The sequence below is a fragment of the Oncorhynchus nerka genome, linkage group LG20 (genome assembly GCF_034236695.1).
Source record: "Oncorhynchus nerka isolate Pitt River linkage group LG20, Oner_Uvic_2.0, whole genome shotgun sequence".
NCBI classification, from domain to species: Eukaryota; Metazoa; Chordata; class Actinopteri; order Salmoniformes; family Salmonidae; genus Oncorhynchus; species Oncorhynchus nerka.
The window spans coordinates 14,418,460-14,436,002 of NC_088415.1; the positions used below are offsets into that span (position 1 = coordinate 14,418,460).

The 17,543-nt window shown below is 44.5% G+C and overlaps 1 protein-coding gene across 1 annotated transcript in view; it reads left to right on the forward strand.

Annotated features, from left to right (window-relative positions):
- Positions 1–297: 297 nt before the first annotated feature.
- The window catches only part of LOC115101979 (V-type proton ATPase subunit S1-like protein), an 18,023-nt gene continuing 777 nt past the window's right edge, over positions 298–17,543 (forward strand). Inside the window, exons 1-6 of the mRNA XM_029621443.2 lie at positions 298–461; positions 14,567–14,622; positions 14,828–14,904; positions 15,131–15,381; positions 15,575–15,869; positions 15,974–17,543. The exon at positions 15,974–17,543 is cut by the window's right edge and continues 777 nt beyond it. Of these exons, the coding sequence (XP_029477303.1) occupies positions 361–461; positions 14,567–14,622; positions 14,828–14,904; positions 15,131–15,381; positions 15,575–15,869; positions 15,974–16,240 (1,047 nt within the window). The 5' untranslated portion in view covers positions 298–360 and the 3' untranslated portion in view covers positions 16,241–17,543. The remainder of the gene's footprint in view (positions 462–14,566; positions 14,623–14,827; positions 14,905–15,130; positions 15,382–15,574; positions 15,870–15,973) is intronic.

Genomic DNA, 17,543 nt, shown 5'->3' on the forward strand with positions numbered 1-17,543 from the left:
CTGTGCGTGTGTGTTTGTGTATGTTTCATGTACATTATTGGTCTGGAGTAGGTATATGGGGATGAGGGGGGGGGATAATAAGCCTGTCTATACTTAGGGTTTGCCTGCAGCTATGCTTGCATGAGAGAGGGAGAACGAGAGAGAGAAAAATAGGGAGGATGACAGAGAAGGGAGAAGGGAGGGAGAGGTGGAAGGGAGGGGCTGTGTGACTGTGTGAGTATGACGCACATTGATCTCTTCTCCTGCGTTGTGACTGGCTGCTACGGCTGTCTGTCAGTGAGCTAAGTGGCTGGCGATACAGGGAAGGAGAGCAGATAATGAAGCGGAGCTCACCAGCGGCAGTCTCCTCTCATTGTCTCAATGGCTGCACACGCGTTCCTCCTGCTCTCCTCTGCCTTGCTGTCTGCCCTCAGCCAGCCCACCCTGTCCTTTGATCAAGTGCCTGCACTCCTAGAGAGAAGGTAAATACCCTCTGTGATTTGGGAGAGAGATTGGGGAGGGGGGTCCAAGGATGCTGGGAGGCTGATGTGCAACAAGGGTCTTTCTTCCTCCCTTCCTCTCTACCTTTCTTTCTTTCTTCTTCCCTCTGTCTCCCTTCCTGTCTCTCTCTCTGTCTTTCTATCTCTCTCCCTCACTCTCTCCCTTCCTGTCTCTCTGTCTCTCTCCCTTCCTGTCTCTCTGTCTCTCTCCCTTCCTGTCTCTCTGTCTCTCTCCCTATCTCTACTTAAACACACAAGGCATCACATCTGATAACGATGCTGCTGCTGTAAAAGCGTTGTTGAATCTGTGGTCGGATACTGTATGGTTGTATCTATTTTAGCATGAATCAGGCATTTGTCATTGATCACACGGCTGTTGTCTGTCTGGCATGGAGCAGGTAAATAAGGCCAGGACAATGGAAGGCCAGGTAAATAAGGCCAGGACAATGGAAGGCCAGGTAAATAAGGCCAGGACAATGGAAGTTCAGGTAAATAAGGCCAGGACAATGGAAAGGAGGGGAGAGGAGGAACAAAACAAAGGGAAGGGACAGAGGAGAGGAAGGGCTGGTCTGTTGGGCTCTGTTTACAGATGAAGAGAAAGAGGGAGAGAGAGGGGGAGAAAGAGAGAGAGAGAAAAAGAAGGGTGAGAAGGTTGATGCTACTCGGTCTTGTCTGCGTACGCACGGTCCTGCAGGTCAGATGTAGCAAGATTAAATATTCAGAGGCCAAACCCAGGCAGTACAGACCTGTCTCTGAGAGAGAGAGAGAGCAAGAGAGAAAGTGAGAGAGCGAGAGAGGGCCTTTGTCAACACTGCTGCTAGGGGCATTGACGTTGGGAAAGGTGCAGGAATCAATGTTTACCTCTGCATGGAATTTTTATCATTGATGGCCGAGAATTATTTTTCTTTCTCAGCACCACAAAGGGGGGGGATGTTGAGGCTTTATGCTTACTCTCTTGGAGATATACTTCATAACATTACAGTTGTATTCACTATATAACAATTACAATCAATACTACATTCAGAACTACTGGTTGTTGTGAGGATTCTAATGGTTTTCTGTTGATATTCATGGGGGTGGCAGGTAGCCTAGTGGTTAGAGCATTGGGCCAATAACCAAAAGGTTGCTAGATTGAATCCCTGAGCTAACAATGTAAAAATCTGTTGTTCTTAACTGACTTGCCTAGTTAAATTAAATTAAAATATTTCAGATGTGAATATTTTGGCAATTTTCACTTGGCTCTTCAACTAAACAGTTACCGGGACAGTATACTTATGTTTGTTTCCAATGAATAGTTTCACATACTATAGACATGTTTACACAACCAAAGACATTCTGTATCGCTATAATTGTATATACTGTATTTCCATGCTAAATGAGTCTGACAACAGGCTTGACTAATTCTTTGTTTTCTCATGGCTTTGACCATCAGCTACCTTAGTTGCATTACTTTCTTCTATCTTTCAAAAGTTAAACCTGCATCTTCAAAACAAACAGAAGACAATAACTTATATAGTTCTCCCATGTGTTTGTCTGTCTTACTACATACAGTATATTGGTTCCTCTCTGCTCTGCCACAAACTGAAATTCTGTTATATAAAAAGAACTGCCTTTAATTTCAAAGATCTATATTCCCTGGCTAGAGGTTCATAGAGACGGAAGTGTACATTCAGGGGGGGAAAGTAGGATAGTAGAGAAAGATCCATATGAAAGGTACTGTAGAAGGGTAGCTTTAGAGTTTCAATAGGAATGTTATTAGCTAGACCAGGGCTCTACAACCCTGTTCCTGGAGAGCTAGCCTCCTGTAGGTTTACACTCCAACCCTGTTCCTGGAGAGCTACCGTCCTGTAGATTTACAATCCAACCCTGTTCCTGGAGAGCTAGCGTCCTGTAGGTTTACAATCCAACCCTGTTCCTGGAGAGCTACCGTCCTGTAGGTTTACAATCCAACCCTGTTCCTGGAGAGCTACCGTCCTGTAGGTTTACAATCCAACCCTGTTCCTGGAGAGCTACCGTCCTGTAGGTTTACAATCCAACCCTGTTCCTGGAGAGCTACCGTCCTGTAGGTTTACAATCCAACCCTGTTCCTGGAGAGCTACCGTCCTGTAGGTTTACAATCCAACCCTGTTCCTGTAGATCTACCGTCCTGTAGATTTACAATCCAACCCTGTTCCTGGAGAGCTACCGTCCTGTAGGTTTACAATCCAACCCTGTTCCTGGAGAGCTACCGTCCTGTAGGTTTACAATCCAACCCTGTTCCTGGAGAGCTAGCGTCCTGTAGGTTTACAATCCAACCCTGTTCCTGGAGAGCTACCGTCCTGTAGGTTTACAATCCAACCCTGTTCCTGGAGAGCTACCGTCCTGTAGGTTTACAATCCAACCCTGTTCCTGGAGAGCTAGCGTCCTGTAGGTTTACACTCCAACCCTGTTCCTGGAGAGCTACCGTCCTGTAGGTTTACACTCCAACCCTGTTCCTGGAGAGCTACCGTCCTGTAGGTTTACACTCCAACCCTGTTCCTGGAGAGCTACCGTCCTGTAGGTTTACACTCCAACCCTGTTCCTGGAGAGCTACCGTCCTGTAGGTTTACACTCCAACCCTGTTCCTGGAGAGCTACCGTCCTGTAGGTTTACACTACAATCCTGTTCCTGGAGAGCTACCATCCTGTAGGTTTACACTTCAACCCCAGTTGTAACAAACCTGATTCCGTTCATCAACCAGCTAATTATTAGAATCAGGTGTGCTAGATTAGGGTTGGAGTGAAAACCTTCAGGATGGTAGCTCTCCAGGAACAGGGTTGGAGTGTAAACCTACAGTATGGTAGCTATAGACTCCGGACTAGAGCCATGTCCAACATCACAATACCTTTTAACTGATGAACATTCAACATGCCTGTTATCTTAAACTTACCTGTAAAACATACAGTACCAGTCAAAAGTTTGGACACCAACTCATTCAAGGGTTTTTCTTTATTTTTTACTATTTTCTACATTGTAGAACAATAGTGAAGACATCAAAACTATTAAATAACATATATGGAATCATGTAGTAACCAAAAAAGTGTTAAAGAAATCAAAATATATTTTATATTTGAGATTCTTCAAAGTAGCCACCCTTTGCCTTGATGACAGCTTTGCACACTCTTGGCATTCTCTCAACCAGCTTCATGAGGAATGCCTTTCCAACAGTCTTGAAGGAGTTCCCACATATGCTGAGCACTTGTTGGCTGCGTTCATACTGATTCATACATTCTCTTTTTGTTCCTATTGTTTTACCTCTCTTATCAAAGTACTCGTAAAACAGAGGACTATTTTCTGATGAACTTAATCTTGACCAGTAGCAGGGTTCTGAATCCTGATCCCAAGCAGACCTCACTATATTTATCACACCTCCAAATCTGTCCTGAGGTCAGTTCTTAAGCATGTCACCTGAGTAGCAGCAGGGGACATTAGAGTCTCTCTAAATGCTTTAGTCTTAATCTGCTCTAATAGTCTATTATTAGTCATCACCTGCACGTACAATTAACGTATCAAAGGCATGTAGGAAGGAGTAACGCAGACAGGATATTGGTGCTAAGTGATAATGTCTCCTGACCAGGATAACACAGGTTACAACCTCAACGAGGCTTCCCTGAATAAATGAAGGGTAAATAACACAGATTACAACCTCAACGAGGCTTCCCTGAATAAATGAAGGGTAAATAACACAGGTTACAACCTCAACGAGGCTTCCCTGAATAAATGAAGGGTAAATAACACAGGTTACAACCTCAACGAGGCTTCCCTGAATAAATGAAGGGTAAATAACACAGATTACAACCTCAACGAGGCTTCCCTGAATAAATGAAGGGTAAATAACACAGGTTACAACCTCAACGAGGCTTCCCTGAATAAATGAAGGGTAAATAACACAGGTTACAACCTCAACGAGGCTTCCCTGAATAAATGAAGGGTAAATAACACAGATTACAACCTCAACGAGGCTTCCCTGAATAAATGAAGGGTAAATAACACAGATTACAACCTCAACGAGGCTTCCCTGAATAAATGAAGGGTAAATAACACAGGTTACAACCTCAACGAGGCTTCCCTGAATAAATGAAGGGTAAATAACACAGGTTACAACCTCAACGAGGCTTCCCTGAATAAATGAAGGGTAAATAACACAGGTTACAACCTCAACGAGGCTTCCTGAATAAATGAAGGGTAAATAACACAGGTTACAACCTCAACGAGGCTTCCTGAATAAATGAAGGGTAAATAACACAGGTTACAACCTCAACGAGGCTTCCCTGAATAAATGAAGGGTAAATAACACAGATTACAACCTCAACGAGGCTTCCTGAATAAATGAAGGGTAAATAACACAGGTTACAACCTCAACGAGGCTTCCCTGAATAAATGAAGGGTAAATAACACAGGTTACAACCTCAACGAGGCTTCCCTGAATAAATGAAGGGTAAATAACACAGATTACAACCTCAACGAGGCTTCCCTGAATAAATGAAGGGTAAATAACACAGATTACCACCTCAACGAGGCTTCCCTGAATAAATGAAGGGTAAATAACACAGGTTACAACCTCAACGAGGCTTCCCTGAATAAATGAAGGGTAAATAACACAGGTTACAACCTCAACGAGGCTTCCCTGAATAAATGAAGGGTAAATAACACAGGTTACAACCTCAACGAGGCTTCCCTGAATAAATGAAGGGTAAATAACACAGGTTACAACCTCAACGAGGCTTCCCTGAATAAATGAAGGGTAAATAACACAGATTACAACCTCAACGAGGCTTCCCTGAATAAATGAAGGGTAAATAACACAGGTTACAACCTCAACGAGGCTTCCCTGAATAAATGAAGGGTAAATAACACAGATTACAACCTCAACGAGGCTTCCCTGAATAAATGAAGGGTAAATAACACAGGTTACAACCTCAACGAGGCTTCCCTGAATAAATGAAGGGTAAATAACACAGGTTACAACCTCAACGAGGCTTCCCTGAATAAATGAAGGGTAAGTAACACAGATGACAATTGAAACATATCCTGGTAAACTACTTGATGTATAAGGCAGAGGTAGAGAGAGGCCCAGAGAGGTAGGAGACGCTGAGAGTTCATCGAGGTACCAATCTCCATCTCTGTAGAGCAGTGCTTCTGAACAGAGTCACTGCATTGGCAGAGCGGGCATGTCCTGTTTACTGTTTGATGCATACCACACCTGCTCCAGCATAGCCAACTCAGCCCAGTAGAGAGTGTATGTGTATCGTTCTGTTGTTTGTGTTATCGTTTATCAATGTATGTTTGTGTGTGAATGGGTGCATGGTATACAGTACATCTCCATGAATGTCTGTGTGTCTGGACAGGTGTATGACTCTTTGTATATTTGAATATGCAGATGCTAGTGCGTATAGTTTATATGTGCCCGTTCCTTCTGTATGACTGTGGGTCCATGTGTCCCTGTGTGTCCTGGTGGCAGGTAGCCTAGCGGTCAAGTGCATTAAGTCAGTAACCGAAAGGGCGCTGGTTTGAATCCTAAAGCCGACTAGGTGAGAAATCTATTGGTGTACCCTTGAGCAAAGCACTTTAAAGTAATTGCTCTGGATAAGAAAGTCTGCTAAATTACTAAAATATAAATGTGTGTTTGTCTTCTTGTGTTGATGAGTGCCTCTGTGAGGTGAGCCAAGGAGTGGCTGTGGAATAGCTTTGATTATATAAAGGGCCTGTTCAGCACTCGGGCTCCGTGTGACAGGGTCAGCCAGTAACAGGGTTGCAGCTGACCTGGCCAAACTGGCACAGGAACAAATGGCGGGGCTTACTTGCGTTTATATACAAACACTTGCAAGGCAGCCTCTTCCTGCCAGCTGAATCCTCGGTATTCACTCGTGTGTGGAGCTGTGGAGTTTAGGAAACCTATTAGTGTAGTTGAGGGTAAAATGAGGTCTTTAGTGTCATTCGGCGCCGTAGGCCCCTGTGTTGATTTAGTTACATTCTATGCATATTGGGTGTAAATCAGATGGGATGTTTTTATTGAGTGGCCGTGTTGTTATGCGTCTGTTTATTTTACGCTGGGTGCTGGGCAGGAGAACAGATACAGGTGATAAGTCACAGACGTCAACCAGCCTGGCACGCTATCACAGTCTCACATGCCAGGTCAAAATGCCAAACGGCACCACGGCACTACTAGGGCATGCACACATCCAACACATCAACTTCCAACATCATTATCTCAGCACCTCCATTTTAGGGTAAGCTCAGTCTACATTAGATCTACTGTAGCCTGCATCAGAGAAGCTAAACTCCATCGTAATTTGATTCATACACAGAACAGCAGCTTACTCTACATAGTGTGCGCAATGGAGAGGAGCAAAGGGAGACTACAAGGGACACTATCGTCACAATAGTAGCGGCTGGTGGATGGGAAAATTGGAGGATGAGCTTATGGTAATGGTTGAAATGGGATAGAAAAGCCATCAAATACTTGGAAACCATGTGTTCATTATCATGACAGCCCATCCAATCAGAAAGTTCTGGGTCAATAAAGGCAACGGGGACATTAGGAAAAGTGCTCCGGGGGGGCAGGTAATCCAAAAGAAGGTGACCTTGCCTAATTAAGGAACATGAATGAATTACGCATTTGCGTATTTAATGATGTGTAAGTAAACGTGCGCCATCAGCAGCAGGGAGCCACTGTCTGCAGAACACCGCCTGGTCTGAAAAGCATTGAGTTCATCAGTGGGATTTTTTCTGTTTCTGTAAATGAAAAGGACAACACTTTTTGCTAAATAAATACGAAATAGCAAGATTATTTTCTTCTAAAAATGTTAATCTACTAAAAGGTAGAGAAACACCATGCTGTTGTTGTGCATCCCTACGTCTAAATAAATACCAATGAAATGTTCCTTAAGTTCATCAACTCTCCTCTGTTTGGAAACAAAACTAGACAATTAGGCTGTTGTATCCTTTCTGCAAACTCTGTGCATGTTTAGACATTGTAACTCTGATTTCTAACATGTAGCTAGAATAAGATAAAGGAGGATAACGGATTAGACACATAGGTCATAGGGCAAAGAAGTCAGGAAATAGGCATGACAGGTAGCTCTTCCAATTGTCCCCAATGTACATGGTCCTATTATCTACTGTTCTCCACAAATAGTGCCTTATTCTTACCCCAACTAATCAAAGCCAGCTTGGTTGAAGCCTATGATTAGTTAATATGTTGAATCACATGTAGGTCGATAGCTTGGCTGGAACAAACGCCTGGACCCATACAGGCTTTTCGAGGATAAGAATAGCCACTCATGGTCTAATCTCTCTTCTTGTCATGCAGCTGGACCTGGAGAGCTCTCGGTGCATCCTGGTGCTCTCCTGGTGTAACGGATGTGAAACGGCTAGCTTGGACCTGGAGAGCTCTCGGTGCATCCTGGTGCTCTCCTGGTGTAACGGATGTGAAACGGCTAGCTTGGACCTGGAGAGCTCTCGTTGCATCCTGGTGCTCTCCTGGTGTAACGGATGTGAAACGGCTAGCTTGGATCTGGAGAGCTCTCGGTGCATCCGGGTGCTCTCCTGGTGTAACGGATGTGAAACGGCTAGCTTGGACCTGGAGAGCTCTCGGTGCATCCTGGTGCTCTCCTGGTGTAACGGACGTGAAACGGCTAGCTTGGACCAGGAGAGCTCTCGGTGCATCCTGGTGCTCTCCTGGTGTAAAGGACGTGAAACGGCTAGCTTGGACCTGGAGAGCTCTCGGTGCATCCTGGTGCTCTCCTGGTGTAACGGACGTGAAACGGCTAGCTTGGACCTGGAGAGCTCTCGGTGCATCCTGGTGCTCTCCTGGTGTAACGGACGTGAAACGGCTGGTGCTTGGACCTGGAGAGCTCTCGGTGCATCCTGGTGCTCTCCTGGTGTAACGGACGTGAAACGGCTAGCTTGGACCTGGAGAGCTCTCGGTGCATCCTGGTGCTCTCCTGGTGTAACGGACGTGAAACGGCTAGCTTGGACCTGGAGAGCTCTCGGTGCATCCTGGTGCTCTCCTGGTGTAACGGATGTGAAACGGCTAGCTTGGACCTGGAGAGCTCTCGGTGCATCCTGGTGCTCTCCTGGTGTAACGGATGTGAAACGGCTAGCTTGGACCTGGAGAGCTCTCGGTGCATCCTGGTGCTCTCCTGGTGTAACGGATGTGAAACGGCTAGCTTGGACCTGGAGAGCTCTCGTTGCATCCTGGTGCTCTCCTGGTGTAACGGATGTGAAACGGCTAGCTTGGACCTGGAGAGCTCTCGGTGCATCCTGGTGCTCTCCTGGTGTAACGGATGTGAAACGGCTAGCTTGGACCTGGAGAGCTCTCGGTGCATCCTGGTGCTCTCCTGGTGTAACGGATGTGAAACGGCTAGCTTGGACCTGACCTGGAGAGCTCTCGGTGCATCCTGGTGCTCTCCTGGTGTAACGGATGTGAAACGGCTAGCTTGGACCTGGAGAGCTCTCGGTGCATCCTGGTGCTCTCCTGGTGTAACGGATGTGAAACGGCTAGCTTGGACCTGGAGAGCTCTCGGTGCATCCTGGTGCTCTCCTGGTGTAACGGATGTGAAACGGCTAGCTTGGACCTGGAGAGCTCTCGGTGCATCCTGGTGCTCTCCTGGCACTAAACTGTTTTTAACCCCAGAAACGCTGCTCCCGTGTTCCACCCCTACACTAATCCTGATCCCTCAGTCAGGTGGGCTGGCAATGAGTTGCCCCTAGCCTGGCAGGAACTTCCCCTGGTGTGTCCACCTGACCTCCTGGAAGGATGCTAACTGATACTAGGTTGACTTTTTTCTAATCTAACGGATCCTGAAAAGCAACCGGTCTAGCCACCGACCTCTAACAGCTCACTTCTCAGAACTAACTAAGCCTGTTATAATAAGACTAGTAATTGTCCTTGACTTGAGCAACAGCCCCACCAATTATATATGTCAAGTCCAAGCTTGCTTTACCTGGGCCCGGTTTCCCGATAGCGATGGAATTTAAGTTTACAGGTGTTTTAATTATGCATTGTTCCTACAACGGCCCGAAGATGTAACGTGCGTTTCCCAAAACACCACGTAGAGAGAACATTTGCTGAGTGCGTCGTTAGACCATGTGTCGATACTGGTAGGATCGAAAGAAAACCATCGCTGCTCTCGAAATCAGCTTCATCCATTTAAATGTTATGTTAACATTACAACTACTCCACAATACTGACGACGGATCAGCCCCTAGAGAGATATTATCACCAATGGCTGCAAATATTGAGGCGATTTATTATGCTTAAGAAATAATATTGCACTAAATCACAGATTGGGCACATCATTGCGCTGTTGTTACTCACCATGAAATATAGACAACAATTACAGACAGTAGCCTATTGGCAAAACATAACTCAATTGACTGAACATGGACTTGATTTCATTATGATTTAAACAATTTAGCCACATATGCAGTCATATTGGCTTCCATTTGAGGCAGATTTGTATTATTCACTTGTTTATAACAATTGCAAAGACTTTGGCAACTTTGTATTTGTAGTTAATTAACGTCGTTCTGCAGTTATCGGCAGTCACCGTCAGACAGATAAACTTCTTCATTCTATGTTTAGCAGAGATCTTCTGTGAAGAAAGTGACATGGAAGGGCAAAAAAAAAAAGCATCTAACGACGCACTTAGCTGTTCTACTAGTGATCTTAGGGAGTCGGTAAATAACGAGCGTTTTCAAGTGCAAGTTTAGTAACGATGGTTTTAACGATGCTCTTAGCTCGCAGATTAAGGGTGCTACTACGAAGGTTCTAACGATGAACTTTGCTTTAAGATGCTTTTGGGAAACCGGGCCCGAGGCAATAGCACCAGAGCTCACTGCCTCAGACCATTTAACTGTTCCTGAACAACAGCGTTTGTTACAGCTCTCTAGAAATAGGGTTGGTCATCACTAGACCATGTCACACTGGGCACAAGTTGGTTGAATCAACGTTGTTTCCACGTCAATTTCAACAAAACATATAAATGTGATGACATTGAGTCAACATGGAAAACTGATGGGATTTGCAAAAAGTAAATGAATGAGACAAATACGTTTTTTTTTTTCATCCAGCCTTTACCTGAATGCAACGAGCTGATTAAAATATTTATTGGTTTTACTTTGAATTCACGTTAGATAACTCAATCAAATGTTTATCCAAACTAGACATTGAACTGTCATCTGTGCCCAGTGGGGAGTGCCTTTCTGATATCCCTTCCTGAACCCAGATCCTATAGTCTTGAGCCAGGTGGACAAGTGCACAGAGCCATGTTACTGGCAGGTTACTGTCTGATAACAGCAGATGTGTAACAACAGAGACATGCCCAAGACCGGGGTATTAATTTCCCCAGATGGATAGCTACCCCAGAGGAAATGATCAGGGTAGAATTTTCTAAATAAAATATAATTTCTTCCAATCCAGCTGATCAGGGTGTTATTAAACAGCCTGTCTAATACCTGGTAGTGTTCAGACAGTGAATTCCAACAAAGAGTAAAGGCCTATGTAAATGAACATCCCAGCTACTTCTGCACAACGTACTATAGGGCCCAATTCAGTCAAGCAAAGCATAGGTAAAGGTTCACAAGAAAAGGTCAACCAGTGAAGAACAAACATCATTGTAAATACAACCCATATTTATGTTGATTTATTTAAAATGTACTTTGAAACTTCTGTGAGTGTAATGTTTACTGTTAATTTTTGTTTATTTCACTTTCGTTTATCTATTTCACTTGCTTTGGCAATGTTAACATATGTTTCCCATGCCAATAAAGCCCTTGAATTGAATTAAAGGCAAACCTCATAGCAAGTTCACTCACAATGTTTACTTTACACTGAGTTGTCAATTGGGTTAAAAGCTACACTCAGTCCCTGCAAGCTATTCCTCTCACAGACATTGTCATTCGATATTGATGCAAAAACAACGTATGTAGTGCTTAAAATATAGGGCAAACCCTCGGAGTGAATCTGCACTGTGGTTGTTCTTTATTTATGCCTAAAAGCATTCCAGCTATTTATTTTACTTTTCCTGTTGAAAAACAATATCTCATGTATAAATATGGTAATGTACACAGACTTAATTAAGAGTAAAAAAAATACATGTTTTGAGAAAAATAGTTTTTAAATTTTTTTTATACCCAACTGCAAACTTCAAGGTGTCCATTCAATGAGTTGGTCTGATGGGTGCACTGTGATGTCATAGGCCTCCCCAGTGCTTGAGGAACAATAGAGGAGTATTAGAATGCACTGTGATGTCATAGGCCTCCCCAGTGCTTGAGGAACAATAGAGGAGTATTAGAATGCACTGTGATGTCATAGGCCTCCCCAGTGCTTGAGGAACAATAGAGGAGTATTAGAATAGCCCCCCCCCCCACACACACACACACTTGTACCATGTTATGAGGATACCTGTACCACCTATTAAGATGAGCCTTTGTTCAGTAAATCAGATGATAAATTAGTTGAAAAGGAGAGTGAGACTTGGGTGGAAGAATTGGGTGCCTTAGTTTTGACACCAGCCTGATCAGGTCTGGGTGCTGATCAGTTCTGGGTGCTGATCAGTTCTGGGTACTGATCAGGTCTGGGTACTGACTGTACAGCCTGTCTGTAAATTCACTGCATGCTGAGCAGAGGCAAGGTATTCAAACGCATAATCTAACCAAGTTCCCACACGTGCACACACACACACACACACACACACACACACACACACACACACACACACACACACACACACGGATTGAGATGAACCACTGGGGGTTTAAGCCACAGACAGCCTAGCCTGCAAGGTAAAGCTGGTCGTTATGGATAAATTGACAGAATTATCACGATAAATAGAACCACACGTTTATAATATTCATGTACACTTGTTACCCTACTTTTATATATTACCATACCATTAGCACTACTACTACGGGGCGGCAGGTAGCCTAGTGGTTAGAGCATTGGACTAGTAACCGGAAGGTTGTAAAATTGAATCCCCGAGCTGACAAGGTAAAAATCTGTCATTCTGCCCATGAACAAGACAGTTAACCCACTGTTCCTAGACCGTCATTGAAAATAAGAATTTGTTCTTAACTGACTTGCCTAGTTAATTAAAGGTAAAATACATTTTAAAAATACAACTACTTTGAATGTTGTTACTATCAATTGTACCTGTTACGTACGTTTAGAGATGAATTAGACCAAGGTGCAGCGTGGTAGGCGAACATCTTACTTTATTTAAAATGAACACCGAAAAAATAGAATGCCCATCCAAATCACACCCCGACCTAACCAAATAGAGAAATAAAAAGTCTCCCTGAGGTCAGGGCGTGACAGTACCATTAGCCCATATTAGCAGACTTATTTCCTTTAAACTTCACATTTCTCCAGTAGACTATTTATTGGGATTATCGGTATCAGTAAAATGTCCTCGATAAATTGTCGGCGTCAATCATTTTCGTCCCAGCTCTACTGCATGATCAGTCTGGGCAGGACAGGACAATACAAAGCTGACCAATCACAACTATACTGTCAAATGATTGTGTTTATCCTCTGATACTGCATGTTGGCCACAGCTAGTGTCAAGGTTTGATAGTAAATAAAAGAAGCTTTGTATTGGGGAGATATACCACCAGCCCCTCCCATTACCAATGTGTAGCTGCCACCAGCATGCCAGCCTTTTGGCGCCAGAAAGTAGTGGTGGGGTAGTGGTGGGGTAGAGGTGGGGTAGTGGTGGGGTAGAGGTGGGGTAGTGGTGGGGTGGTGGTGGGGTAGAGGTGGGGTAGTGGTGGGGTAGAGGTGGGGTAGCGGTGGGGTAGAGGTGGGGTAGTGGTGGGGTTACATATTGGGATATTATTTTTGACGATATATCATATCCTTTTGGCAATATCATATTTTCGCTAGTTGGCTGTACCTGCACCAAAACTCCAGTATTGTTCCTTCATAGCTCGTTGGCTGTACCTGCACCAAAACTCCAGTATTGTTCCTTCATAGCTCGTTGGCTGTTCCTGCACCAAAACTCCAGTATTGTTCCTTCATAGCTAGTTGGCTGTACCTGCACCAAAACTGCAGTATTGTTCCTTCATAGCTCGTTGGCTGTACCTGCACCAAAACTCCAGTATTGTTCCTTCATAGCTAGTTGGCTGTTCCTGCACCAAAACTCCAGTATTGTTCCTTCATAGCTCGTTGGCTGTTCCTGCACCAAAACTCCAGTATTGTTCCTTCATAGCTAGTTGGCTGTACCTGCACCAAAACTGCAGTATTGTTCCTTCATAGCTCGTTGGCTGTACCTGCACCAAAACTCCAGTATTGTTCCTTCATAGCTAGTTGGCTGTACCTGCACCAAAACTCCAGTATTGTTCCTTCATAGCTCGTTGGCTGTTCCTGCAACAAAACTCCAGTATTGTTCCTTCATAGCTAGTTGGCTGTACCTGCACCAAAACTCCAGTATTGTTCCTTCATAGCTCGTTGGCTGTTCCTGCACCAAAACTCCAGTATTGTTCCTTCATAGCTAGTTGGCTGTACCTGCACCAAAACTCCAGTATTGTTCCTTCATAGCTCGTTGGCTGTACCTGCACCAAAACTCCAGTATTGTTCCTTCATAGTTTGTTCTCCATCTTCTTTTTAAATAGGGAAAGAATTTGTTTTCAGCACTTTTATTTCCATGACTGATCTAAACATGTTTTCTCATGGCGCTCTCTTGTCCCTCTGCAGCAGACACCGTGAGCAATAAAATCACTGTATCAAATTGCAATACATATATAATCGTGAGAATTGCAATACATATCGTATCGCCACCTAAGTATTGTGATATTGTATCGTGAGGTCTCTAGCAATTCCCAACCCTACCAGAATGCTCAGCAGACATTGGCTATGATGATCTGGTTAGTGATCACAAGGTGAACTGCTGAAGGTATAGTATCGTATGGGGACATAGAACATATTGGTTGGCCACTAATAGTATAGCTTGCCTATATTGCCTTGTGCTGGTTTGAAATCTGCTCTGTCAACTCTGAGAAAATATGTGCACGGACATGTAGCTGCATCTTTTAACCACATTTGTCATTTTCTCTTGTCTTTACAGCACAGAAGTCGACTATGTTACAGAGGTCGCATACCCAGCTGTGAGAATCAGAGCGGGTAAATAACAAATCATGTCTCATGATTATGAGCCTGACGCAATCAAGCCTGTCTTAGACATGTTTATGCAGTATCGGTTTAAAAATTACTGCCCAAACACACAGCTTGAAGCATCAATATCCATGTAGGTAGGCAGTGTATTTGTAAGCAAGTATATTTTAGCCAAATAGTATTTGACTGTTTTATTTGTGTTTCTGTATGTCAGGTGGTATTGATGGAATGAGCTTGGTCGCTGAGGGTTATGTGCCCACTGAGGAAAGCACACTCAAAAGATTACTGAAGGTAGAGGTCTCTCTCCCTGTCTCTCTTCTCGCTCTCTTTCTATGCCCGCTCTCTCTGATCCTGTGCATCGTAGTATCACATCGCCCCCTAGGGGACACTGTTCAGATTCTCTACAGTTTGTTTTACTAGTCTTACTATTACTACCGTGATAACTATGTCTGTGGCGTTTCTTGTCAATCAATTCTATGAATTGATCCAATCTCCCCTCTACCTCTCCTCTCTGCAGCGGGACAGCTGGCACCACCTCAACCAGCATGGCCATGACAAAGGCAAGAGAAAGCTGCTCCAGTCCCCCATATTCGGGCCCTACTCTCCTCTGAGCGTGGCCTACAATGGCAAGACCTGCATCCTGTTCAAAGCCAAGCGCCTGGCCGTCCGCTACAAGAACCACACCTTCATAGACCTGACGGAGAAGACCTTCGGACCCAACGCCCCTGTGGACACCAAGGGATCCATCTGCACCAAGGAGAAGGCTACGTAAGTACTGTAAATCATGTCCGACAATGAGTTGTATCGACTGCTATGTAGTTATCAAATGTTTAAATTATACATTAAATTAATGGAGGAAAATATTGTTACAATGAGATGAGTCCTGTATATCTCACTCAGGATCTACCTACTAAAGGCCCGGTCCTTTTCAATCAACATTTGAGTTTGTTTTTGTATACAGGCTGTCACTGAAATTTGGCGATGTGGAGGACCTCAGGGGACTTGTTATCAGGTTGCAGATGTCCAACACGTTCTACGAGTCGGCAGGGCAGAACTGGTTCACCTTAGACAGCGTCCACATCCACTACAACTGGACCCATGAGGCTACATTCAACGCCAGCGAGGTGTACGCCCCCGCCACCTCCTCCTATCACTGCCAGCATGTCAGCAGTCAGCACAAATATGACACCCTCCTGGTGCCCAGCTCACACACTGACACCTCAGCTAACTGGCACATCACCTTTACTGACTTCCAGGTATGGAGCTTTGACTGTTTTTAATGACTGATTGATTTATCTATAAAAAAAACTTGTTTACTTCACCTTGTAATATTTCCTATTTCCTCTCTTCCTCTCTGCAGATCCAGGCGTTCAACGTCATGTCTGATAAGTTTGCGTCGGCCAGCGACTGTGCCACCTTCCTGACCCCAGCCATACTGATGGGCCTGGTGACCTCTCTGATCCTGCTGTTGGTGCTGGCCTACGCTCTGCACATGGTGGTGCACCTCAAACACATCGACCGCTATGAGGAACATAAAGCTATGGTGTATTTCCCACGCAGGCTGAGCAAAGCTCTAGAGCGTAGGGCCTCACAGCAGTACGAGCTACCTGACAAGAACTGCCTGTGAGAGTGGGAGGAAGAGAGAGGGAGAAGATGGAGAGTCGTGGATGCTGGTGAATGAAAGTGGGAAAAACTTGCACCCACACTGTTTTCCATGCTTCCAAATGTTTGTTTACTAGTGACAACTATTTTCACCTGTTGGCTTTTGCCTGTTCTCTATTATAAGACCAACATGTTAACATGTTAACAATACTAAGCTTTCACATTTTTTGAAGCATTAAAACTGTGTTTGTCTACCATCCTTCCTTTTTTCATTGACCTGAACCTTCACATTCATTTCCTGCCTAAGGTTATTGGATGTTAAAACCTCTTGATCGTGGGGTTGAAGGTCAGGAAGAGACCAGGGGCCCTGGAGGGACACAGTGTCACCAAGCTTTCACCTCAGCCAGGCACTGAAGCACCCGATTCAACAGTTAACGACGGCAGCTAATCCTGCCATCGTCCAACCCTGCTTAGGGGCCCTCACCCCTTAGCATAACTGGGCTTTGGTGTGTGGAGTCCCCACTCCCCATCCTAGCATTGACACATTGCCAAATTCATACCAATACAAGGAATATTTTGTCGAATCTCATGGCATTTTCACTGAATTAGCTGCACTCTGTCATAAATTGAATAAGGTCGTCTAGCACAGTGTTTCTAAAATGGAGTGTGAGGACCCACTGGTAGATCACAGACACATCTTACTGGGTTAAGATAGTACTTGAGCTGGAATCTTGTTTGTGATAATCTAGAGGGTATCTCAAGAATTCTAGAGGGTTTTGGTGGTTCATGTCACAAAACTATTTGGGAACCACTGGTCTGGCACCTGGCTGGAGTGAACTAGATTGGTCACTGTGGCTCTCCTGAACCTCTGGGGTTTCCCACCCTGCCCCTGGCGTAGACTTTTGGGACTTGAATGGACCAGCCGCCAGTCTGAGGGGTTCGACTAACTAGCACAACATGGGTTAGCCTGGCAGGCGCTAATGGCTAACTCTCAACACTAAAGACTAAACATGGAAATAAGCTGCACAAGACTGCCCTTCTGAGGGCAACGAACGACGCGGGTCTATAGGAAGATGTCACTCACTGAGAGTCTGTGGAGTACGGACAAGGGAGGTGAAGGAGCTGCCAGCCTCGCTGCTGGGTTTTTGACTGCCAAAGTGAAGCTAAAGGATTTTCCATTACGCATGACAATGTGAACATGAGAAGTACAGTTACAATGTAAATAACAAATGAAAAACACTCAAATGTACAGATGTATCTCTCAGCTGAAGTTTTTTTTAATATACAGTGTAATCAAGAAATACTACTAGGTACAGGAAGGCTATTCT